The sequence below is a fragment of the Mustela nigripes genome, chromosome 1 (assembly GCF_022355385.1).
Source record: "Mustela nigripes isolate SB6536 chromosome 1, MUSNIG.SB6536, whole genome shotgun sequence".
NCBI classification, from domain to species: Eukaryota; Metazoa; Chordata; class Mammalia; order Carnivora; family Mustelidae; genus Mustela; species Mustela nigripes.
The window spans coordinates 214,810,849-214,837,401 of NC_081557.1; the positions used below are offsets into that span (position 1 = coordinate 214,810,849).

At 37.9% G+C, this 26,553-nt stretch overlaps 1 protein-coding gene across 10 annotated transcripts in view; it reads right to left on the reverse strand.

Moving 5' to 3' along the window:
- The window catches only part of LDB2 (LIM domain binding 2), a 374,613-nt gene that overhangs the window by 78,703 nt on the left and 269,357 nt on the right, over nucleotides 1-26,553 (reverse strand). For all 10 annotated transcript variants that reach the window (XM_059381390.1, XM_059381381.1, XM_059381375.1 and 7 more), the window contains exons 3-4: nucleotides 7,455-7,627; nucleotides 152-274 (exon numbers count right to left, since the gene is read on the reverse strand). In XM_059381390.1, the coding sequence (XP_059237373.1) occupies nucleotides 152-274; nucleotides 7,455-7,627 (296 nt within the window). The remainder of the gene's footprint in view (nucleotides 1-151; nucleotides 275-7,454; nucleotides 7,628-26,553) is intronic.

The following is a 26,553-nucleotide window of genomic DNA, read 5'->3' on the forward strand; positions in this document are numbered from 1 at the left end:
GAGGGGAAAACTCAAACTGAGAGTTCATTACCCAACATGTGAAGACTGTTAGTGTTCTTTCAGAGAGAGAGAACTGTAGTTTTCCTCCTTAAGTAAATGGGGTGGGGAGGGGGGGAAAGAAAGAGAGTAAAATAGTGCTGAAATTACTTACATGCATGGCTAGAATGCTCCTTGGGACTAACTCTCTGTATTGTCTAATGGTAAAGTGCCATGTTTTTATTCTCATGAGATCATCAAAGGTGAACTCCAAGATCAGTCTGCCTTCTGTACACACCTAGAAGCGACAAACAACACACTCATTTGCTGTGCACTTGGTCAATGCCACACTTTTGTAACTCACACATCAGCTGCTCAGCGTGGTCTCCCTGACTGTCCTCGGACAGCGCTGGATCTTGGCAAGGATGTGACACCAGTGCTTTATGCATGACATACTGAGACAAGTGTGAGCTCCTGGATCTATGGGTTCAAAAGACAAGACAGCTGCTTACTCACTATGAGCTACTAGTAACTTGACTGGCTGCTGCCAAAACTCCATGAGCCTCTGTTTCCTCATTTGCAAATATGGGAACAAAATATTCTAACAAATAATGCTATATTATTGCAGCATTATGTCAAAAATTCCTGACACACAGTGTGTCCTCACAAAAATCATACTCTCCAGCCTCCTTATCTCTGTTTCATCATCCTTCTTTTATCAGCGCTTGAAATCCTGTTCTAATCGTGGTAGACCTACTCTGGGAGAAAGTACCTAATAAAATAATTCATGCTTAAGTAGGACTTACTACAAGGTTATCCAAACAGAGGAAGTTTTCATTTTCAGGGACAAATTCCGGGGGGACAATGTGTTACCCAAGGCAGCTGGGATCAGTTATTGGCATGTAAGAAATAAAGGCATGCTATCAGCAGTGACAAATTTTGCTTGCATAAAAGGCCAAGCTTTGGGGGAAGGGGTGATATCTTTCTAGGATAAATATGTATTATTAAAGAAACATAGAATTTATGAGGCTCTCTTCCTCGACGGGGTGATCATTTTTTTCTTCTTTTGATATTCAGATCATTTTTTAGCATGTAGTTCCTATTTAATTTACCTATCTTATTTCACCATTAATGACTTTGAAATCAGAGAAAATGTTAGGCAATCGGACACCACAGATCCTATTTCAACTAAAAAATAGGAAGTAGTGGGAGCATATTGGTCCAATTTAAATAGTTACAACCCATCATTCATTTCATGTTTGTTTTGGAGTAGACAGAGGCTTTGGCATCAGAAAGTACTAGATGCACACCCTAACTCTACTTTTTACTTATTTTGGAACTTTGAGAAAACCAAGTAAATTCCCTAAGTTCCCGTTTCCTCATCTGTAAGATGAGGATAGTGTTAACCTTCTGCAGGATTGCTGGGTAAATATATGAATGATATTGTATGTGTAGATTGCCTGGTATTATACCAGGATGTAGTAGGATGGTAGCAAATAATAGCTCTAAAGATAAAAAGATTGCAACCCAAAAATGCAGAACCCCGCCACTAGTAGTCATCATAATGTGCTCTCTGAGACCCAGGGATCCAAGGAGGTGTCTCAGGGGCTCTGCTGGGAAGAATTTGGCCTCTATATAGACCATGTGATCTCCACCCATTTTCTCGATTCGACCAGAGCAGCTTCAGTTTCATCCTTTCAAAGTATTGGACTTCTGATCAAGTTTTTTGGAGAAATGTTTCCTAGTTTCCTATGCTAAAAGCAAATATACACAATTTTGGAAATCAATGCACTACACAAGTTTTAAAAATCATAAATAACAATTAACTCACTAGGACGGTATGCTCATTTCTAAAACTATAGTCCATGAAGATAATTAACAATTTATTTCAACCTTTTTGAGATATTAATAATCACTTCTTTCTTTGGAAATTTAATACAGAAGGCCACCATTTATTGAGTTCCAACTATGTCCTAGGAAGTGGGCTGTGTGCTTTCTGTTTATTCTAATTTAAGGTAATATTTTCTTTATTATTTTTTAAATGATTTTTTTTAATTAAAAAAATTTTTTTTTAGAGAGAAGGAAATGTGTGAGTAGAAGAGGGGGACGGGCAGAGAAGGAGTTGAGAGAATCTTAAGCAGGTTCCATGCACAGCATGGAACCCAGTGGGGGGACTCAATTGCAAGACCTTGAGATTATGACTTGAGCCAAAATCAAGAGCCTGATGCTTAACTGAATGAGCCACCCAGGTGCTCCAGTAATATTTTCTTTGAACGAGCCAAATACCAGTATAAGGAGTGTTAGTAAGGGTACCATGTGCAAGGGCACTACTTAAGAAAGATGTTATTGATGTCCACCATTTTCTTTTTTTCAAAGGTCTCAGAAGCACTGTAGGATAATTATTGAAAATTGCGTGAAGACCTCCAGCTCAGATTCCACTAGCAGAATCCATGGGTAATTTTAGGCATTTAGACACCTTGTCCTAAACCTCTTCAATTGAGTGGTCTTCAGAGCTTCCTTCCTGGCATCTTAGCCATGAGTGTTGTGCACCTGGAAATGGGGGAAGACTTTCTAGAACAAACCACTTCTCTAGAACACCCTTAGCATTGGAATTAATTCACCAAGGTTTTCAAAGGGGTTGCATGGAGATTAAGCTACACAATTCTCTCCAGGGAGTTAGTATGACAGAAGCCACCTGCAGAGAAACTTTCACAAAAGGGAGGTAACTGCAGTCATCCAGTGACAGTTGAAATGTTTTGACAGTAGAGGACAAGGATATTTGGATGCTATAATCCTTTTTTTTTTTTTTAAAGAAGGGGGATTATTAGATGTTTAAATAAATATTAGCCCAGTTAAATGTCATGCTTTTATCTTATCTAATCTATTTGTTTTGTGTTTATGAACCACAAACCCAAGACAGATGGAGGTTCTACTGGAATAGAATTCCATAAGAGGGCACATAGATGGAGTCCTTCTGACGAGGTACTCAACTGGAGGATCTGTAAAGTCAGGTTAAATTGTATTCTCTGTTTACCGTGACAGAGCAAACCAGTTGAGGACACTTCGTGCCTTCGAACTGTCATGGGGCCTACAAAAGGGAAAACTGCAACAAGCCTTGGGCTCCTCCTTTGTAAGCCAAACCAAGAAATCAGACTTATCCAGAGCATATCACATGCAAGAGAGGAATCCTTAAAATTGAATCTGAGTTGACTGTGAAAATTAAATGACTTCCTTGAATGGAAGACCAGAGGAAAATTTGGTCACTCTTGTGCTCCCTCAAGGTAGTTTTTTTTACCCATGGCCTTCTCCCAAGCCCTATTCAGTCTCCCTGCTTCCTGCCCCCATCATGGAAGTTAAAGGAAACTAAAGGCCTTGTGATTTATTCAACATGCAAAAATCAGCAAATGGAATAGAGGCGCCTAAGGGGGGGGGAATATGAATATATATATATATGTATATATATACATATATATATATTTCTTGTCTGGAAATTGTAAAAAAAAAGACATGGTTTATAAAGGAGAATTAATATTTTTTTTTCATAGAAATTCTGTGCATTCCTCTTAATCAATACAATTAATGTAGCTTTTATCTAAAGTTAGCCCTTTTTTTTAAAGCTGCCTTTCACTTGGAATCCAAAATCAAAAGGGTCCCCAATTAAGAAAACATTTTCTGTTGTGCTGAATTCATGTTACCGTACTGTGAGCTCTGACATTTTGTTTCTGTGGTAACCAAAATCAGCTGATTAGTTGGCATGGCAACAGAAAAGATGTAATCCCAGCAGACACACTCTAATCAATGCCCCCAGCACAGATGGTCTCCGGAGGATCAACAAGAAAGAGGCTGGCAGGCATTCAGCGGATCACGTGCTAGCTTGAGACTAGGCCAGGAACAAGAGAACTAAAAAAGAACATTTCTCAAACTAACCGGTAGCTTTTTAACCCTTTTCTTTCTCTGACTAATTGTAAAGCAATGCTGACCATGCTGTTGTAGAATACAAATGATTTTCATAGACCTGTTATGAAAGAAAATGTGCTTTTTAGGTAGAAGTGTTTACTTAGTTTTCTTGGTGTTTATGCATGAAATACTGCTTTCAAATTAACAACTGCATAAAGCTCATTGTATTTTCTGTGGAAATACTGCATATGTAAATGCATATGTATACATATAAGAAAGCAATATGGTCATTGATATTATACTAATTCAACGGGAGCTGGGATAAGGGTAGAAATGGATAAATCCTGGACTATAATGTTGCAGACAGGCTAAGAAAGGAATGATGTCAACGACCTGAATGAGCATTCATATAGGGAAAATGGCTGAGGCATTTCAGGGTACTTTCCTACAGTCATAAATAATTGTGTAATAAATTAATTGAGACCAGAGAAAACACAAAGCCATGTTTACAGAGTGATAAGAGTGTTTGGTAATGGCTGTAACTATGACATTAGTTTGTAAAATCTAAAAGTAGCCCTATGTGTACCCCAGGGAGGCTCCTCTCAGCATCTGTCAGTATTCACACCCTCAAATGTAATTCAAGGGTCTTGGATTCTGAAAACCTTGGTGATTGCTCTTCAGATTATTAAACCTTGTTTTCAATTTGATTCAAAATTGAATACAGAAAAGAAAGGCTTCATAATGTGTGTTTTAAAACTCTAATTACATATTTATCCATAATCTATAGTGTTCCTAGGATCAGGAAATTGCAAAATGTGCACTATACTCCTGAGGAATATTAAATATTACCGTTGATTAGGACTGCGGCTGATATTTGATTCATCAGTTGACCAAATTTTCATAAAAGCAACTCAGAACCACTGGGTCAAATGCTATTTGGGGAATTAGAGTGTATTGATAGTCTAAATTAGAACAATGTGATGTGCCTGTACATAATGTGCTAAAATAATTCCATGTACAGTGGGGCTCCCCTTTAAAAATAAAGCAGCAGCTTCCAGACTACATTTTTCTTTGTGCTACTGAAAGGTCATTAGCTCACTGTTTTATACTAAATACTCACATTATTTTATTACACGAAGGTGGGTTATTTTTAATTAATATAAGAACAAAAGAAAAATTGGAAGGATTCTTCGGGTAGTTATCATAATCATGGGGGGGGGAAGTGAAAAGAAAAAAATGAATGCTTTAGAACTTTCTAAAAATAAATGTGCATAATTAGCATCTGGACTAAGTCCACATAGCTAAGCTGCATTTCCGAGAAAGTGATATTTTTCATCACACTATGGAAATATTCATTACAAGAGTTGGGAGATGTACTGCCATGGAGTAGAGGGAGAGTTGCCCTAAATAACTGAAGTTTGGGGTGAAAGATCTGAGTTCAGGAGGAGGTTGTTCTGGTCTTCCCCATGGCCATCTGAGAGGGAAGCATTCCTGGGTGAGGAAAAACTGCAACCAAGGGAAACCTTAGCTTCTTGATTTGAGTGAAAAAAGGCACTTCATCAGAAGAATGGGATTTTTTTAAAAAATTTAAAACCCATCCTGAATATATATCATTTTATCTTCAAAGCAGTTGACTATGCTCATTTACAAAAAAGTTGTGGCCTGAAATGAAAGAAATTGAAAAAATATAAAGGACTATCTTTTATTATACATTTTACATGTATATAAAATGTTACACATGTTATTTTAAAATTAGTTATTATTATATAATTTATTATAAAATATTGTATTAGTGTGTTTATATAAAATATTTTATGCTTTATAAAAGGGATGCTGCAAAAATGCATTTTTATTTTCAATGGCTCTAGGCTTTGGAAGTAGCTTCTTCATTATAGCCATTTTATTTAATTCTCATGGATTTCTTTTTTCCCGTAAAGCATAAGAAATTGGCATGTTTTTCTTGATTACCTAAACATAATGCTAAGCCTAGACAAAAGCAAAACAAACAAACAAAAACCGAATAATGAGCTAGCAGAGAAATCCTTTCTCTGGGTCTCTAACTTCCTAACTTTTGAAATAGGTGGTGTTATACAACTGAGATACAAGATTATTCAAATATTTTACATCTCCAAAATGAAGCGAGACATGCGCAGATTAAACCATCATCCAGGTGATCATTCCTTTCCATGTAACAAAACTCTCTTCCCAGCATGAATATCTACATACAGTGGGAATGAATATTCTTTGTGCCTAATTGGCAACCTTCCTTTCCATTCAACTGTATATAAAATATTTTATATAAACACACTAATACAATATTTTATAATAAATTATATAATAAAAGGAAGAAAGAGAAAAACCCAACTTCTGCCCCACATTTAAAATGTCTATTGATAAAATTAAGATACCATGAAATCAATGACATTTGATGATTTGTTTTTGCATTTTTTCACCATTTCCTTTGCCTTTTTTTTTTTTTTTAAATATATCCTCTTGAGCAACCAGGAAGATGAAGCTGCACCAACAAGATCAATGGATACTTTAAATGATAAACATTTTATTTTTATATGTGTGCATACAAAACTGTGCATAAGTAACAAACATATCTTCAGTCTTGTAATTTGGGCTTTTGCAATTAACCCTGATAATTCAAGTTCTCAACTATAAAGAGAGGATTGTTGTGTGTGTTTTCAACTAAAAGAGATAGCTGCTGTCATTAATATTACAGATTAGTTTCACACTGAGTCTTCATCACAATGCACTAACTAGTGTTCATTCAAGTAAACTTCTGTTTGTCAGATTCTCTGGCTACATATTTGTTCTTACTAATTTTGCTACTTGGGAGAGGACATAAAGGAATTTTCTGTAGTGTTCCAGACAGGTCTTTGCCTGGAAGGAGTATTCCTCCATGTTGATTGTCTGTGGATGGGAAGGGTCATAGGTGTAGAAAGTATAGAAGACATTTTCTTTCACTTCACATCCTTCAAATTGTGCCTCAAAGATCATGTTACCCAGTCCTCCACCCAACACCCTCCCCTGTGTTTCTCATTTTCTCAACCAACTTCTGACTCTACTGTGCTCACTTGCTGACTGACCAACCACAGAACTTCTCAGAATTTGGGGAAACAAATTTTAAACTCTGAATTCCCTAGTTACATATTTTTATGTTTTCATGCTCCTTAAAGATTGCAATTAGTTGAGTTGTAGTTAGTTGCTTTTTTTCCTGTTATTAACATTTGAACTTAGCTTTAAAAAAGTATTTAATTTTAAGAGAAACAAAACACAAATACTGACCACACAACAATGGGAGAATGTTCTTTTAGATGTAGAAGATTATTTGTTTAGCAACCTGTGTCTCTTAATTTTGCGGGTCTATCATATTTGCACTGCATCACATGCACACATCTTAGAACAATGTTCACCAAGCATCTAGCCATGTCACAAACAAAAGAGATTATCTCATAGCACTGACAGTGTCTGAGATGTAAGAAATCAGCTCAAAGTTCCAGGAGAAAAGCATAATTATTGTCCTTCAGTATACCCACAGAAGCACAAGCCATGTTGCTGAGTATGTCCTGTACCTTGGTAAACATGGGCTTCCCATGCTGGGTGACCATAGCACACTGGTCGCAGTCCACTGTGATGGATGAGTTGTGGTATGACTCTTTCGAGTGTTTGAGGATGTAATACAGGTCGGTCACCCCTCCTTCAAACACAGTGCTAAAGTAACGAGGGATAAGGGTCCTGCCAATAGCTGGGAAAGAAACACAGAGAAATAAACCATTAACAAAAGAATCCAGTGGTCCCACTCAACCCACACCATTGCCAGACATCTAACTGGATACAAATCATTTCAAGAAACCAATCAGACAAGGAGGTAAATTTCTTTCTTTTGTAAACAGCCATGACCCTTCTGAGTTGCAGTTAGTGAAATAAAATCCCCAACTGTTCAGTAAAAATTTGTACATTCGTCTCTACAGATTTTGAATTAATTGAAAGTTAATAATGTAAAGGTTGGTACTTTAAAACTAACAGGAACAACAACCACAGCATCAAAAATAACAGGAACAAAAGCAATGACCATTTTGAATCTCCTAAGTATCCTCTAAATGAAGATATTTAAAAAAAAAATAAAACATCCAATCGAATCGGATTTTGCAGTGAATTGTTTATAAGCCAATCATCCAATCATGTATTATTAGTAATAGTAGTCATAATGTAAATTTTGATAATGTAATGCTTTGCAGTGTATTAAGTATTTTGGGATTCTTTCACTGAATCTTCAGAACAACTTCAAGGTAGTGGGGAACTGGAAACCAAAAGGATTATTATGTCAAAAAAAGGTCATTAGGACTGTATCAAAGTCACATGACTTATAATAAGTAGATAATTAAAGTCTCTACCTCCAAATCTGCAAACATTTACTCTTTTCAACACTGTCTCCAACTGCTTTAATGATTGAGAATCCGCATATACAAAAAGGTTCATATCTGCGTAAATACTGATTATTCTATTTGCTTCTGGAGCTGGATATCTTTCTAGAACAAAAGACCAATTTTAAGATAACTTGATACCTTCTACTTGGTCTAAATTGGTCTCTTTGATTCCATGTGTCTGCTCTGCCCCATTTTAGTTTGCATTGGTAAGTAGCTGGGTCTCTCTGATATATGATGCTTAGAAACACCTAACAAGCCCTTGCTTTAGCAGAGATTTTAAATCCTCTTAAACTGAAAATCCCAACTCATAATATCAGGAATTTTGCCTATGTGCAGATTTTGAGGCAAAGTACTAAAGCACTCTCAAGCGATGCAAGGTTTTTAATAAATCTCTTACATTCACTATATAATGCCTCCTGAAAGACAAAAATAATATTTAAGATAAATAAATTACCAAAGAGAGCTTTAGTAGGAAAGATCATACAATCTTCACTTGAATGTTTTAAAATGTTTAATTTCATTTTAAAAGAATCAATGTTAATCCATTCCATATGGATCTATATCTCTTTTGTACATGGATTTGGGGGGAAAAAAAAACTATAAAAAGAATATCCTGCCAAACTGTTTTCTGAAGTAATCTCTAAAGAATCCTGCTGTGGATGACTGGTCTCTGAATAATTTATATAGTTGTTATTGCTTTGTATTTATTGCAGTAAAATCAATCAACAAGTGTGTATTAAATATTCCAGGATTTTTGGCAATTCCATTCTAAATAATCCTCACACATACATTTTCCAAACACTGCTTAATCCTCAACAGCGCATGTTCATTTGCTAAATATGAAATTCAAACAAGAGTGATTTGAGTCCACCATGTCTTTAAACATACACACAGCTGAAATTATAAGGAAAACTTTGTTAATGCGAAAAACCTTATTGTACTTTGCTAAACAGATAAAATTAATTTAATGCATTTCAAATAGTCTAACCTAAAACTAATTTCCATAAAACAGCTCTAGTAATTTGACATTTGGGGATCTGTACTGTGGAGAATAAATACAAACCATAAAAATGTAGATGAAAATATTTCACTACAATATCCAAGGAATTGTCACATTAAAAAGGTTACTGCAAATAAACACCACTGGATTAGCCACATTATAGCTTATTCATCATGAATCCTGCACCATTTCAATTCCTTTGTAGTAATACCTACTATATATTATCATCATTTTCATTCACAGAATAAAAAAAAATTGAATAGGGATAAAGGTTGCAACTTCTTAACTTTAAACCTCAATTTTTAATTACCTCTCGAACTCCAGAAAATGTACAAACTATATAGTAAATATACTTAGAGGGAAATGTAGCTTTGCTTTATTTAGTATTTTCTAACATTCTTGAAACTGATTGTTAGGGATTCCTGAGGTTTGTGTTCAGCCCCTTTTCTTTATGGGAACAATATATTTCCCCCATGGTCTTGCGTGGAGCATCATTCACAAAACTCCATTATCCACTGTGGTAGACTGCTACCGGTGGTTCCAATGAACCAGGACAATTGCATTCACACCTTTGTGGATGTAGTCTCCTCTCCTCAAATCTGGACTGGGCTCTTGATCCATTTTAATCAATAGAATGGGACACAAGTGACCTTGTGTCAGTTTTGGGCTAAATCTTAAAAAGGCTTAGTGGGGCGCCTGGGTGGCTCAGTCATTGAGCATCTTCCTTAGGCTTAGGTCATGATCCCAGGGTCCTGGGATTGAGCCCTGCATCTGGCTTCCTGCTCTGCAGGAAGCCTGCTTCTCCCTCTCCCACTCCCCCTCTTTGTGCTCTCTCTCTCGCTGTGTCTCTATCAAATAAACAAATAAAATCTTAAAAAAACAAAAAACAAAACAAAACAAAAAACGGCATAGAGAAGCTTCTACTTTGCACCCGGGTGAGAAGTCAGTGACTATGTACGAAGTTCAACTACTCTAAGACTGCTATACTGTGAGAAGCCCAACCAACTGAGGCAGTCACATGAAGACTTGAGTCTTCGGGCTGACAACCCCAGTGAGCTACCAGCAAACAGCCAGCGCCAACCTGCATGAGTGAGGTCATCTTGGAAGGGAATCCTTAAACTCCAATTAGCTGCCTCAGGCTGGTATCACGTGAAGTGGATATAAGCTGTCCCCTATAGTTTTGCCCAAATTGTAGAACAACGAGTAAATAAATTAAATGTTTGTTATTTTAGCTTATAAGTTTTAAATGTAACAATGGAAAATCACAGCACCTCTCAACCTCCTAAGCTATAAAGATGGGCAAATTAGAAACCTCTCCTGAAAGACAAAGAGGGCAGTCTTGCCACTAAAAATATATATTATAGAAACACAGGAACTTGCATAGAAAGGAAAGCAGATTAGAGAGACAGAAAGTCTTTGTGGACTGTTTTGGTACCTCTTAGGACTGAAACCCAGTTCCATCCCTTGGAGGTCCTGCTTCTGTGAGACATGTACCTCCTGCTTCTTTTGCTTAAGTGAGTTTGTGTTAGCTTTCTGTCATTTGTAAACAGATGAACCCTGTTTAATGCTGTCCCACTGCACTGGAGCATGGATGGGGTAACAAACGCTAATGTAAAAGAAAAAGGAAGTGATGAGAAAAAATTAACTATAAGAGATAGCTGAGTCTTTTTGTGCAACATCCTGTGTCAGTAGCTGTATTCATCTTCTATACCTGCTGTAACAAATTACTACAAACTTAATGGCTTAAACTCTCTTTATTGATTATCTCATAGTTCCTGACAATCTGACGTGGGTCTTGCTGAGCTAAAATCAAGGTGTCAGTAGGGCTGTGTTCTTTTCTAAAGGCTCTAGAGGAGAACATGTTTTCTTGTTTTTTTTTTTTTCAAAGATCTAGGAGCTGGCTGCGTTCCTTGGCTATGTCACTTTCCTACATCATCCACCTGCAATAGTGGTTGGAGTTTTCCATGTCTGCCTCCCCCTTCCACTTTTTAGGACCCTTGTGATTGCATTGGACCCACCCAAATAATCCGGATAATCTACCATCCCAAGTTAACATATTCCCAGTTGCCAAGGATTAGTACTGGATGTCTTTGGGCACCATTATTCCACAGAGTTTTTGTTCTACAAGGGAGTATATACAAAATATAACACACACATGACAAGCAGTATATAGATAATGTGCAGTGAAAGGGACAAATAACCAGAAGAAAAAACATCACTTGTGCTTGAGGAAATCACTCTATAACTCATTCATTGATTTCTTCTATAAACATTCACTGAGTTCAGAGTAAGTGTAAAGCTCCTTGGTAGGTGCCAGAATCAGAAAAATAGATTTTTGTCCCTGTGTTTCACTTACTTCTAACAAGAGAGTTAGCAAATATGTAAGTATCTATAATACAATGTAATAATAGTTTAAAAAAAAACAAATTTGTGATTTTTGAACTCTTTGCCAGTTTCTTCTGAATTCCGATTTCAATGTACATCTTTAGTATTTTTGAAGCACTGAGAAGATTAAAATGTCCTTTTAATTTAGTAAATCATGCAGCCACACTGCACAGCCTAATAGACATGACTTTAAAATCAGTGAATGCTTCAGAGTTAGATATGGTGGTCCCATAACTCATCAAGCACAACAATTCTAAATCTATTCAAATTTTATAGTCATATTCATATGCTACACTTACACTTTACATTTATACTTTAATTCTTGGAATTAAAAATAATTTAAATATTGATATACCTAAATCGACATTGTACTCCCATGGAAAGGATTACATCTTCAAGTATTCTTGTATAGAGATTAAGACTACAGTAGATTATAAAAGAAATTCAATTTTTCTTACACATTTAGGTCAAAGTTCCAAAAGTTGGGAAGAAGAAATATGGTGAGCATGATACTACAAGAAGATTTTCTATGAGTGAAATATAGGAAGGTTTGATACAACATATATAATTTAACTATACTCTTACAAAAGACAAGAAAATGACAGATTAAATTATTCAGGAGCCTGAAATGTGTATAAAGAAAGTCTAAATAATACTCTACATTGTAGGTAAACATTTAGAGATAGCTAAAAATTTACTCATAGCTAATTTAGATATTAAGCTCTAAATTCCAGTTCCTTGAGAGGTTTTTATTGTTTTTCTGTTTTGTTCCCAAACTTTGACCCCATTCTCCAGAAGTTTTTGCTATTGGAGTTGATAGGCTGCTGCTTCTGGGGAGCAGTCTCTAACACATCTTTTCTCATAAGTGATACTGTGGATGTTAGGATATCTACAGGATACTTGAAGATATTAGCTAATTTCCCCCCATTTAGAAACCAAATGGTACAAACTGAGAACTCTTAACCATTGAGAAGTTATAAACTACTGTGCATCTGTTGTTTTGAGCGTTTCATCTCTATTAATCATCATGATACACTTTTTTTAAACTCTTAAGAATGTATATAGGTAGTGCACATGAAAGAGGTTATCAGTAGAAATAATCATATGGGAAAATGTTCAAACCAGAAATCAAAGGACCAAATAAAATAATAATGAAAAGATTAAAACAAAAACCTGATGAGGTTATGGTGAAACATACATACTTGAACACTTATAGGCAAATCAACATAGCAATTACTTCTCATCTTGAGACTCTCTAATTCTTTGATAGTTTGTTAGGTGTAAATACCTTTGCCAAACTGCAGTTCTAATGTGCAGATATTAAGTGCTCTGAAGTTCTCCAAGTCCTGTGAGAAAATACTGTCTAATGTTAAGACTTTCTGATTTGGGGAGATCATTTACTATTCTAAATGCCTGTAATTTTTATCTTTCAAAGACAATTCACTTAAAAAAAAAAAAAAAGGAAAAGGGTTGAGGACAGTAATTAAAATGTGGAATAAGAGGATGTATTAGTATTTGTGTCACTTATGCTTGACAATTACTTAACTAATGATTTTTTTCCTCTTTGGAAAGAGAAAACCATACAACCACACATTTGTGTTTTTAATTAGGCAAAGTTTAACTATAATAAAATCATCAATTACTATAGTTTTTAAAACTTTTTTTGTAAATGTGATAAGGACAAATTGCTTATCTGAATCTACGTAATTTCATATAGTTGTTCTAAGGCTGCAGTACCTCAGAAATCCATATGGAAATACAACTGAGATAAATAATAAACACAGAGATTCATTAAAAATAAACTTACGTGTATTCAGAAATCAGTGAATACATTATGCTAACATGTAAATGGAGATGCTCCTAGTAATGAATTAAACAATACTGGTGATTTCATTTATAGTAAAGAACCATTATAAATAGCCAAAACAAAGGAAATAAATCAGCTTGAAATTAAATAGGGGTGATAGAGGTTCAAAGCAAATTCCTTTGTTTTGAAGGGAAAGCAAGTCAAACTTTACTTTCATAAGTTGACATTTGAAATCTTTTATTAACATATCTTTTAATGCCAACACCTTTTACTTCTTTTCTCAACTAAAGCAATTTGATTTAAATATCTTCTTTCTGATTACCTCTCTTACTATTTCAAAGATTCATTCATGTAATAGATGCTTACTAAGTACCAACTATGGGCCAGACATTGTTCTAGGGTCTGGACACTAACAGCAGATAAGTGAAGCAGCAGAAAAGACTTGGTGTGAGGGAGGGCAAGCTGGTTTAGATGAGCTGGACTGGAAGGCTGTAGTGAGGACATGTTAATGGAGATGGCTCTCTGATTCCATAGGGCCATGTGAAGATCAGGGAACAAAATGGTCCAGGCTTGGGCAGCAGCACAAGAGCAAAAGCCCTAGGACAGGAATGAGTTTGGGTTAAATAAACTTGGTGTGTCATAGCATCAGAAAGAAGGCAGTGTGGCAGGTGCACAGTCAGGAGAATGAGATAACAGATGAGCTCAGAAAAAAAGAGGCAGGACCAGATCATGTGGAACTTTCTAGGCCATGGCAAATGGCTTGCAATTTATTCTTAGTGCAATGAGATCTCACTAGAAAGTTTTAGCCAAGGATAAGATCTGATGAACATATTCTGTTTTCTTTTTAAAATATATTTTATTTATTTATTTGAGAAGAGAGAGAGTGCACAAGCAGAAGCAGGGGAAGGAACCGAGGGAAATGGACAAGCAGACTCTGCTGCTGAGCTAGGAGACTCTCGCAGGTCTTAATCCCAGGACACTGAGATCATGACATGAGCCAAAGTCAGACGCTTAACCCACTGAGCCATGCAGACTCCCTATATTCTGTTTTTCTTAAATGTATTATTCACCTGCCAACAAAATCCCAAAACTCCATAAAAAATATGTGATCTTCTTAGAAATCTAAATGGTGTTTTTTTTTCCCTCCCATTTTCTACCTACCAAACATTTTAATAACTGGACTAACACTTTAGTGGACCACCTTGTGTAGATGTTAGCGATATAATGATGACCATGGTAGACCCCATCTTGCTCTTAAGGAGCATCTGATCAAATTGTAGAAACTTACAGGTAAGCCTCATTTCATCTCATTTAATTAAGCAACTATTTCAGCATATTCAGGTAATATTGGGTTCTGATTCTGTCAGCCATACCACAGGGTATTTCTCTCAGATTTGTGATTTTCATTGTGGGCAGAACCCTTTTATTCCTTTATCCAAAGCATAGGGCAGGACCTGTGGTCCAGCCAAGGAGTCAACTTCCTTTGGGCCATGCTCTAGTTACTAATGCCCTACGGGTACAAGGTCAATAATGTGATAGAGTTAAGATCTAAACTAAAGGATGAATAGACATCAATCAGGCAAAGGGGGCCAAGGGAATAGCATGCACTAAGGAGCATCACACATTTACTATGATTTAGACCACTGCCTGGACGAGATATTATATATTTGTACCTTAGACAGTCTTGTCTGGATGAGCTCCTTTACATAGACTTGTCTCACTTTTCCCAAGACAGTACACTATTCTTTTAGTTATCCAAACTTCAGCATGCAGTTTATATCTGATAGATTTTTTCTGTCCTCTGTATATTTTTATTTCAACACTTTCATAACAATATTATCTTCTTCAAGACCAACCTTATGAAAATTTTGTCAAATTCTCCCTTCTCCCTGACTCCAAGGTTGGAAAGAGGTTAATTTAAATTCAATTTGATTTACTAAGAAAAAGTTGGCATCTTTAAAATACCCAGTCTTCCCACAAAGGAACATGAAATGTTTATCCATTTAAGTCTATAACTCTACCACAAAATAATTCTATAGTTTGGTATATACAAATAGCTAACATTTCTTGTTAAGATAATTCTTAAATATTTTAGTTATACTGAATGGATCATGCAACCTTTTCATTATATTTCTATTTGCAACACACACACTTATTAGAATGGTCTTATTAATTTTAATAGTTTTTTGGAAGAATTTTGCAAGTTTTCTAGGTGAAGAAATCTCTCATTCCCAAATATGGATAGTTTTGTTCCTTTCTTTTTTTCCCCAATAGATTTATATCATTAATTTCTAATCTTTTTTTTTTTTAAGATTTTATTTATTTTTTTGACAGAGAGAGAGAGAGATCACAAGTAAGCAGAGAGGCAGGCAGAGAGAGAGGGAAACAGGTTCCCTGTCGAGCAAAGAACCTGATGCGGGGCTCGATCCCGGGACCCTGAGATCATGACCTGAGCCGAAGGCAGAGGCTTCAACCACTGAGCCACCCAGGTGCCCCTACTTTCTAATTTTAATGCAATGGTTAGAAGAGAATTTCTAAGAAGTATTAAATAGTGAATGAAGTAGTAGATTTTATTTTTTTTTTTCTCCTGAATTTTTTAGGAAACACCTCTAGGATTAGTGGAAGTACTATACACTGATTTGAAATCAGATCACATTACTTATAATGGAAAAAAAATCAAATTATTCTTCCAATCTTTGTTTTTATGATTTTCTTCTTTTTTATACTGATGGATGTTTAATTTGATCAAATGCTTTCTCAGCTACTACTGAATTGGTGGTCTAATTTCCCTCAGAAAGCTATCTATTAATATATTTTCAGTTATTGAATGATGTTTTTACTCAGTATAAAGCTTGCTCTCTTGTGCACACATATCCACATATATTTTTGTATTAACTTTTGCATAAATTCAACTTATGGATTCACTCATTCCTTTAACAAATATCCATGCAAATGGTGCTTTCTATAAGGCATTATCTTGTAGCTATAAAATTGGAATGTTAGAGCCACGAAGACCTCAAGTGTAGTCCGGTGATTCCCAGTAGCATTTTTTAATTCCAATGGGCTTCTGAATATTTTAAAATGTACCCTTAGATAGTTCCATATTTCAAAAATACCATTAAAACAAAGACTATGCCTAGCATGTTTCTCTGATTTGAGTAGGAATGAACTCAACTCATGGTGATACTGATTAGCTCCTGATTAGTGATTATGAATAGCACTTAATGTATGTGGAAAAAATATAATACAAAATACTAACAATTATTTAATAAAGGTAATTAGGTTATCCATAATTATATTCCATACCCTCATTTTACTGCAGAGGAATGTGATAGGGAGAGAGGTAAAGCCACATAGCAACATGAGCCAGGGTGGGGTAAAGTAGAATGCTTATTGTAATCAACCAACACTGGTTTTATTTTTATGCCTGAGTTTAATTTTTATTAATTTTCAAATTACATAAGTGATACACATGCAAAAATTAGCACATCACTGTTGCAGAAACTCACTGTTTACTAGATCTGCTACGTTTGTCAAGGCATAGAGCCAGTCTTTGCTTTCTAAACTCCCTTTCTGTTGGGCGATGCCTAGTAATCAATGTCCAATGGATATTTTCATTGTTATATTCTTTTCAACCAAGTAGACATCGAGAGGGAAAATTTAACGTCCAGACATAACAAGTAAAATCATTCTGTGTGTAATTGGCACACTCTTCCCCACCTCTGACGATCAGATGCTGCAGACTCAGCAAGGGATCCATGCAACCTCCTGGATAGACAAGCCAGAAGATGAGAGGAGCTATGGGTCCCTGAATTGCTACCAGAAAGACAGCTGCTTCATATTGGGAAGACCCATCTGGGTTTTTCTATTGCGTTAAGCCACTGAAATTTCAAGATTTATTTGACTAAGTTGCTAGGGTTAACTAATACAATTGCTAATAAGTCCAAAGTTTCTGTGAGCAGCCTGTACCCATCAATGTCAGTGCCTTCACTCCTTCCTAGGTTACCTTTGTTATTAGTATGTTACGTAGCCTTCTAGATTTTTAAATCATACACTTATCTCTATATATATGTTCCCATAGAAAAGACATCATTTTTTGTGAGTGCTTTTTGTCATGTTTTACATAGAAGCTATCATAATAAATGCATCCATAAGGAACTTGTTGTTTCTCATTCAGTGATATATATTTTTGAGCTCTAATGTTAATTCATTGATTTTAAACACTGCATCGTATTCCAGAGTACAACTCTTTCCCAGGTTATTTAGACATTCGCTTGGTGAGAGACACAGGGATTATTTTTTCAACCCTTTTTAAAAGGGTAGATGATGGAAAGGGAAAAAGATATACATACATATTTGTGTGTATATATAATCACATACAGATATACATATATACATACATATATTCATATATGTTCATATTTCATTTAACCAGCTACCAGCAATCACCCTTCTAAGTGCTGTGACCAGTTGACCCTGATAGTAATACATGTTTTACTCACAACTTCACCAGCACTGAATATTGTGAAGTTTTACTTTTTTTTTTTTGCCATTCAGGTTACAAAGCATGTCCCTTACAAATGGACAGCGGCAGTCCTCAAGTCCTCAAAGCTTTATCCACACGTCGATGGTAAAATTAAGTAGTTTATCCAGTTCGTGTGGTTATTATTCTGGATGAATCATCCACATCTGATGTTTTCAGATGGCTTGCAGTTGTTTTTGTTTGTTTGTTTGTTTGTTTGTTTTAAATTTTTCACTCCAAACCCATTCATTTAGCTAAAGGAAAAAATTGGCTCCAGGAAAGAAAAGTGAGAAAGATTCCATTCTTTGATTTTTTTAAAGGTGCCAAACGTCAACAATTCTTATGAAATTATTTCAACATGATTTATTGGGCTTTCTCAAACTTAAACCCACAGGGACACCACAAGTCATTCCATTTTTGTGTTTTAATATCAGCACAATTCAGTGAAGTTAGAGAAATGTTGCTGGAGAAATAGACAAATGTGTGTGATTCCAAACTTAATAGAAAGCAGAGCTTGGCAACCTTTAGCAACAAATGCCAAGAGATGATTTCTTCCCTGTAGAGAGAAGCAGACTTGGGTAGAATGGGGCCTTCCCCCTGGGCTGGATATTGCACAAGATGTTCTCTCTAAGGTGTTAAGTGGTCACCAAAATAGAAGCTAATAAAATATAACCTTTTAGAGTGGATTTGTGAAGTCAAGGGAAAGGTTTGCAGAATTAAAATAACAAATTGGCTGTCTTCACCACCTTTCTTTTATTCCACTTCAATCCCACCTACTTCCACAATGTTTCCTGCATTGGGCTTCTCAAAACCTTTGCCCCTGAAGCATCCTGTGCCTCACAGGTCTTAGATTCCCCTTTTCTGCTTCATCCTATGTCCTAGGCCTCCTCCTGCCTCGTCTCCAGCACCGTGTCTTCTGGCTGAGCAAGCAATTACAAACTTGGATGCCACAGTGAAACTTCTGGATTTATCTACTGGCTGTGCTGTGTTATTCACTGGGTGACCTTGGACAAATGATTTATGCTCTTTTACATCCTAGTTTCTTCATGTGTCAAATGGGAATAGACAAGTCACTAGTTCAGTGAGCTGCTAAAAGTACTCATAACACAATTGTGTGTGTTCTGGGTTAAGCACAGAGTCCGACTCTGCTAAGCACGACTAAGTCATCACCCCACACCACTTTTCTCAGCATAGTCCATGAGAGTTACCCCGCTGCACTGGAATCCTCAATGCATTGTCTTTCCTCCAGTGACTGCAGTTCCCTGAAGGCAGGGAACACTCCCTGATCATTTCAGTACCACAGCACATTCATGATGTAAATAGCTACTTAAGAGATGTTTGGCACATGGATGAATGTGGACTTGGCATGTCTATTGAGACAGTCTGCCAAACTCAAGCTGGTTCTGTGCACATGAGGGTTTCTAATGCAGAGGCTAAGCCACTTTCAGAGTTTAGGGCCAGAGAATCAAAATCACAAGAAGGAGAAAATAAGGTTTTAGGGCCCCATATCTGGAGTGTTCACATCTGAATGCTCAAATCCTGATAATTAAAGAGTAGAGACTAATCATTTTGAAAGATTTGTTTTGGGATTAAGGTTAATTTTGTGTTTTGCAGGTGAAAAAAAAAAAAAAAAGCGTCCTATCTGAGGAGACTAGTTAGTTTGAAGGGGCTTCTCCCTTATTTTGTGTGTACAATTCATAAACATTTGAAGTTAATAAAAAAAATAGATGCTTTTCTAAAAAAAGAGAGAGAAGGGAAGGAAGGGAGGAAGGAAGAGAGAGAGAGAAAGGAAGAAAAGAAAGGAAGGAATGAGGAGAGAAAGAAAGAAAGAAAGGAAGGAAGGAAGGAAGGAAGGAAGGAAGGAAGAGAAAGGAGAAAGGGAGAGAGAGAGACTGACTCCATAGGCACACCAAGTCAGCATTCCAGGGGCACTTTACAGGGAAGTAAAAATCCTTGGAAATGAGAAGTAGTAAAAGAGGGTCAGCTTCACATTCCACAGAAGTCCACCAGGGGCTGTGCTTCTGACCCTCAGATTGTGTCTACAAGAAAAGGAACAACCATTCTGACAGTGAATTAAATGTTCCATAGTCTTTCTGGCAGCAGGACTTAACAGCCAAAACGCACCCACCCAAGTTTGATAAAACTGCGTGGGCGCCAGCTGTTGGAGTTTCACATGCTGTGTGCAGATTTTCAGAAAAGTGTAGGACTCAAGCAAGAGAAGGAAGCCCCCGGGCATTCTGTGGGTTCTGGAATGGGTCTGGTTTGCCCAAGACTTGGCACCAGCCTAGTTCTCAGTGCTTACCCACACTGGTCACATTCCTCGTGGGTCAAACAACATCAAGAACTCCCATCCCAATCCACCACTGTGTGACAGTCCCTTCCCTGAAACTCCCTTTATCTCCTTTCAATGAGAGGGCTGTGGCTCCATTACCTAAGATGAAATGATAGTTATGTCCTCTGTCTGCACTCCATTGCCTTTGGGAGGAAAGGTGACCCTCTTTCCAGGAGATAAGTAGCACCGTATTATCTACTGGACCATGTGCCCCAGAGGCGGGATCCCTGCATCTGCACAGGCATGGCTCTGGCTTCTCTCTGGCTCTCTACTTTCTCTTCTGTCACTATTAAGAACTGATAAAAAGGTCCAGGCATCCTTCTGGCTTTGCTCTTCCCAGACCTTACCAGGCCTGACCTCCTCCCAGGAGAGGACCAGGGGTCAAGAGCGTAGAGCTGGAGCCACTCCCACCTAGACCTGAATCTGAGCTCTGACCCATAGCCACTGTGGGACTTTGGGCAAATAGCTTAATTACTCTGGTCTCAGGTTTCTCTTTCATCAAATGAGGATGAAAACAGTGTCAGACTCAGGGAGGTCATACAGAGCACCTAGAGTCATCCACAAAATGCTCTCACCTCTGGCTAAGCTCCATCCCAATACCCTAATTAATTTTTCTTCATAATAATCACCATTACTCATGTGATGTTATTTTGGTATGTTACCTGCTCCTTCGCAAGAATTTAAGCTCAAAGAAGTAGGCTTGCTTACTCCTGGCTATATTCTCGGAACCAAGAGTGATGTGAAGGATGTAGTAGGCACTTAGCAAATAGTTATTGGCAGACTGGGCTTTGCATGGGTGCACATTAAGCAATGGATAGTAGTTATTTTATCCTCATTATTATTATTAACTTGCCATAAGAATCAAATATCATGGAACATACCTTTGTATTGAGTGCATGCTCAATACATAGTGAATAAAATCTAGAAAGAGAAGAAGAAAGCATGGGAGACAGAAGACCAATAGAAGGAAGGAGAGAAGGGCAGGCCTGATCCCAAACAGAGGTGCAGGGAGAAGAGCCAACTTCATGTACGGGGAGTTATTGAGGGGAAAATGGTGGGCAGTGTTGGGAAGGGAGGAGATGGGTCAGGGCTACAGGATTCCTTGGCCAAGCTCCTATGCATGAGTGCAGCTGCTGGGTCAGGGGACAAGGCCACCAGAAATCATTCAGTGAGCAACTTGCTTCCACATTGGAGCTGTGTGGTGGGTGCTCTTGGGATTTGGAGGCATCTCCTACGTCAGAGATGGTGCCTTTGCTATTTCCCACGGCTGGGAAATCAGGAATACAGACCTTTCTGCCTGCTTAAGTCAAAGACTTCCCTGTAAATGAGGTGACTCTGCTCTCTTCCACTTCCTTACTCACTAGGTGGTTAGAGAGGAATCAACCTGGAGTAGTGCAAGAAACACAGGCTTTGGAATCAGAAAAACAGGGCCGAATCCCACTTCTGCTGTTACAGGGAGTCATGGTTTAGTTAATGGGAATGGATCCACTTGTCCTTTTTATCAATAACCTCCCGCCCCCATATAACTATGCATGTATTATGTACCCAGGTGGCTGGCCACATGCTAGTTCCATGGGGATAATAATAACTTCTTTCTAGATGACCTTGAGGATACACTGACCTTGAGAAAAAGTACACTGAGTGTCAGTCAAACTCCTAGGACACAGTTCTGCTCAATAGATGACCAGCTGGGGATGCACAGTTAAGGTATTGCATGCACCAAGTATCAATAACTGCTTACTGAGGTGGAGAACAAAGATTAAAATACAGACACCACATCAAGGGTCATGGAAATCTTGTCTACACTCCACCATCTATACACCAGAAACCAAGATGATTCTAAACATTTTCAAAAAGGAATTTGCAAGATGGCGGCTAGAAGATGTACAGATGTTAGCACATGGTCCACATACCATGCTGTCTTCCTTTCCAGCAAAGCCAGGACTAATTCCACTTACTAGTCCAAGATTCCAAACATTAAAAACAGCAGGGCAGGTTGACCTCGGTACATTGCACCTGCCTTTCTCTTACTGTCTTCTCAAACCTTTGGAATTTGTATGTATTCTTTTTGTTTGCATTTGGATGACTGCTAGTACAGACCTGGGCACTTTAACATCTCTTCAAAATGTTTCTCCCTCCATTTCGCTCTCCCGTCCCTCTTTTTCCTTGCCCCCAGGGCCTTTGTTATCAGAATTTCACCCCCTCCTCAGAGGGAACATTTTAGCAGCATAGGTTTATGGCTACCGTAAAGAAGAAAGTTTGAAAGGCAAAGCTGGAGACGTGATCCCCAGCTTTATAACAAACTCCTGTCAAAACATAACAAACCACGGCCAGACATGAGCCGCAGTGACAGAATGCAAGACCATAAAGATGATGGAGATCAGACGGGACAGGCACTTTATAGAAACAAACACCTTCCTTGCAAACAGATAGAGCGAGCCTAGCACTGAAAACCCTTCCTGAGGGGGGAAAAAAAAATGGTCGGAAGAAATAAGGACAAAAACATAAAATTCAAATGACAATCCAGCCCAAGGAGATAAACCCAAGGCAGACAAAGAATCCAATTTTACTAAATCAAGCCGACATCGCCTCCTGACTTTAATTGACCTCAGTAAGCTGGATCCTGAACAAACATAAAATTAAGAAGTGTGTAGCATCCAGTGGAGAAATGGGCCATCAGTTTGGAGGTGTTTGAAATTTCACTTTCTCAGGACACCCTTGGTTCTGTATAGGAAATGTGAAATCATCCATTTCACTGGTAGTAGCCAGAGTGACTGGCAGGAGGTCAGAGATTCCATTTCCTAAGAGTACCACATGGATGATTCCAGATCTGAGTTCTGAGTTCTGGATCCTGCAAAATATCCAAACAACTATTCAGGTTTCTATGGTGTTGTCATTATTGGGAAAAAGTAAGCACAGGAAGAGGAAATGGGACTAACGTATATAGCTTATCAAGATGCCAAGGAAAACTTTGTGTTCTACTACACTGGAAGCATGACAAATAAAGGAAGCCTCACACTGGTCTCTATTTTCTGGAGCCCCTTACTTACTAAGGGTCGTACGTTTTGAAAACTCTCCCATGATCTCTTTGGCTTTCTTTTGCCGGACGTTCTTTCTGATTCTTCTTCCTTCCTTTCTTTCTTTCTGGATAACTTCTACCCTTATTCAACTCCCAACTTGGGAAGTACTTCTTCTTAGGAGCCTTCTCTGATCTCCACAGGCCATGCTGGTTAGGTATATCTCCTGCAAATTCCATGGACAACTTACATTCTCTGTTATAGGATTTATCACATTACAGTTGTTCTCAACAGACTACACCTGGGAGCATGTGGGGCTAAAGTTCCCCAGGTCTTATTCCCAAAAGCATCCTCTTTGGTAGGACTGGGATTAGGCCGAGGTCTGGAAGTTGTAACAAGTACCCCAGGTGCTTTAAATGTCAGTGATTCCCAGACCATATTCAGAGACACTCTGCCTGAATTGAATTATCTCTTTGTCCTCTTAGCATGTTGGTTCCATGAGAAGAGATGCTATATGTACCCATAGGACTTATGAGAGCACCCAGCACCAATATCCACCCCCATATACATGTATGTTTGTGTATGGGTGTGCATATATGTTTAAGTATATACATACATGTGCACACTCATACAGTTCAATGAATGTGACATGATGTTGTGTTTGTATATTCTAGTTTGCTCTGTTTAACAGGTTTGAAAATGACCATGGCATAAAGTACTGGAGTGCAGTCTCTCATCAGCTCTGGTTATCATGGACTCACCGATAATGGGTTACCAAGAGAATGGATGGGGCAAAAACTCCCACTTACTGTTATTAACAACTAGGTAACATGCTAGTCACCTCGATGCTGCCAGAAACTCTGTCAGCTTTACCCAGCCAATTACTCCAAAATGTAGACTCTGACCAAGCAAGCTCGGTACCGAGTGGGAGCCTCCACTTGTGGCACTTCCTCCAAGAGGGCAGACACTTTAATTTCCAACAACCAAGACCGCAGTGGGCCCGAGTGGCTAGATAATTGTTGGAAACAGACCTGAAAGGTGAAGTCTCTTTTCTAACATCCCCAAACTGTTCTTTTCTGAGACTACCCACACTCCACTTAACATGTTAAAATACAATTGAGTGCTGAGCTTTACCCAAGGTTCATTATAGTGGGGACTTTGCATGATGAATTTGTTGGAGATGAGGGATTTGCAGTAATCCAAGAAGGTAATTCCCAGAGCCACCAGGCCATTGTGAGCATGTATGAATTGATAACCAGGGTGATCATTCGTGCAATTTCAGGCTGTGGAGATATGAACAATATCTTGCTAGTGGATAATATCAGTTGTCAAGCATATGTTTTATAACCCCCAGAACTCCCTCTTGTTTTTGCAAGCCGCTGGTGGATATCTTTGATTTTTTTTTTCCTGGCTGCATAGAACTTTGAGAAGATTTTATTCTTTTTTTTCCTCCTCCTTTTGCCAGAGAAGTTAATCACAGAGAAAATTAAAAAAAAAAACAAAAAAATCAAGATAGGAGATAAAAATATTATGAATAAGCATTTCATCAGCACTTTAAATACCACTGAAGTGATTTTAAATGCACGTTTGAATATCTATAGCCAATGTGGGGAGGATCTTTTCTAAATCAGATGCACCACTTTCTCTTCCTGAAGAATTGTCGGGGTTGGGATGTAATTGTCTGCTCCCTCTCTCCAGCTTCTAGTTGTCTAAAAGTTTCATAAGGCAAGGGATCACATCTTTCTCAATCACCTCTACAGCTCGAATGTCCAAAGCAGTGCCACATGATTAATATATCCATTCATCACATTGTGTCTCCAACAGTTGGAAGACAGGGCTGGTCAGGTAGACTGGGATTAGGAGCCAAACCAGGCAGGTATGATCCAGGAGAAGGGATGAGCCCAGAGGCAGAAGGTACAGGCAAGAGAAATCAGACAAGAAGGAAGGAAGTTCTGAACTATAAGAATTAGAAGACTCAGGCCATTTAGAAGAGGCTAAAATAAAATATGAAGAACATAAGCAGGGAGTAGATAAAAAGTGTGTTCCATGGACAGCCACATGCAGAAAAATGAAATTGGACCAGTTCCTCACACCACACATGAAAATAGACTCAAAATGGATGAAGGACCCTAATGTGAGAAAGGAATCCATCAAAATCCTTGAAGAGAACACAGGCAGCAACCTCTGACCTCAGCCACAGCAACTTCTTCTAGGGACATCGCCAAAGGCAAGGGAAGCAAGGGCAAAAATGAACGATTGGGACTTCATCAAGATCGAAAGCTTTTGCACAGCAAAGGAAACAGTTAACAAAACCAAAAGACAACTGACAGAATGGGAGAAGATATTTGCAAATGACATATCAGATAAAGGGCTAATATCCAAAATCTATAAAAAGCTTAGCAAACTCAACACCCCAAAACAAATAATCCAATCAAGAAATGGGCAGAGGACATGAACAGACACTTCTGCAAAGAAGACATCCAGATGGCCAACAGACACATGAAAAAGTGCTTCACATCACTTGGCATCAGGGAAATGCAAATCAAAACCACAATGAGATACCACCTCACACCAGTCAGAATGGCTAAAATTAACAAGTCAGGAAATGATAGATGCTGGCAAGGATGCAGAGTAAGGGGAACCCTCCTACACTGTTGGTGGGAATGCAAGCTGGTGCAACCACTCTGGAAAACAGCATGGAGGTTCCTCAAAAAGTTGAAAATAGAGCTACCCTATGACCCAGCAATTGCACTACTGGGTATTTACCCTAAAGATACAAACGTAGTGATCCGAAGGGGCACGTGCACACAAATGTTTATAGCAGCAATGTCCACAATAGCCAAACTATGGAAAGAACCTAGATTCCATCAACAGATGAATGAATAAAGAAGATCTGGTATATATATATATATACATATATATATATACACAATGGAATACTCTGTAGCCATCAAAAGAAATGAAATCTTGCCATTTGCGACAATGTGGATGGAACTAGAGGGTATTATCCTTAGCGAAATAAGTCAATCAGAGAAAGACAACTATCATATGATCTCCCTGGTATGAGGAAGTGGAGATGCACCGTTGGGGGTTTGGGAGATAGGAAAAGAATAAATGAAACAAGATGGAATTGAAGGGAGACAAACCATAAGAGACTCTTACTGTCACAAAACAAACTGAG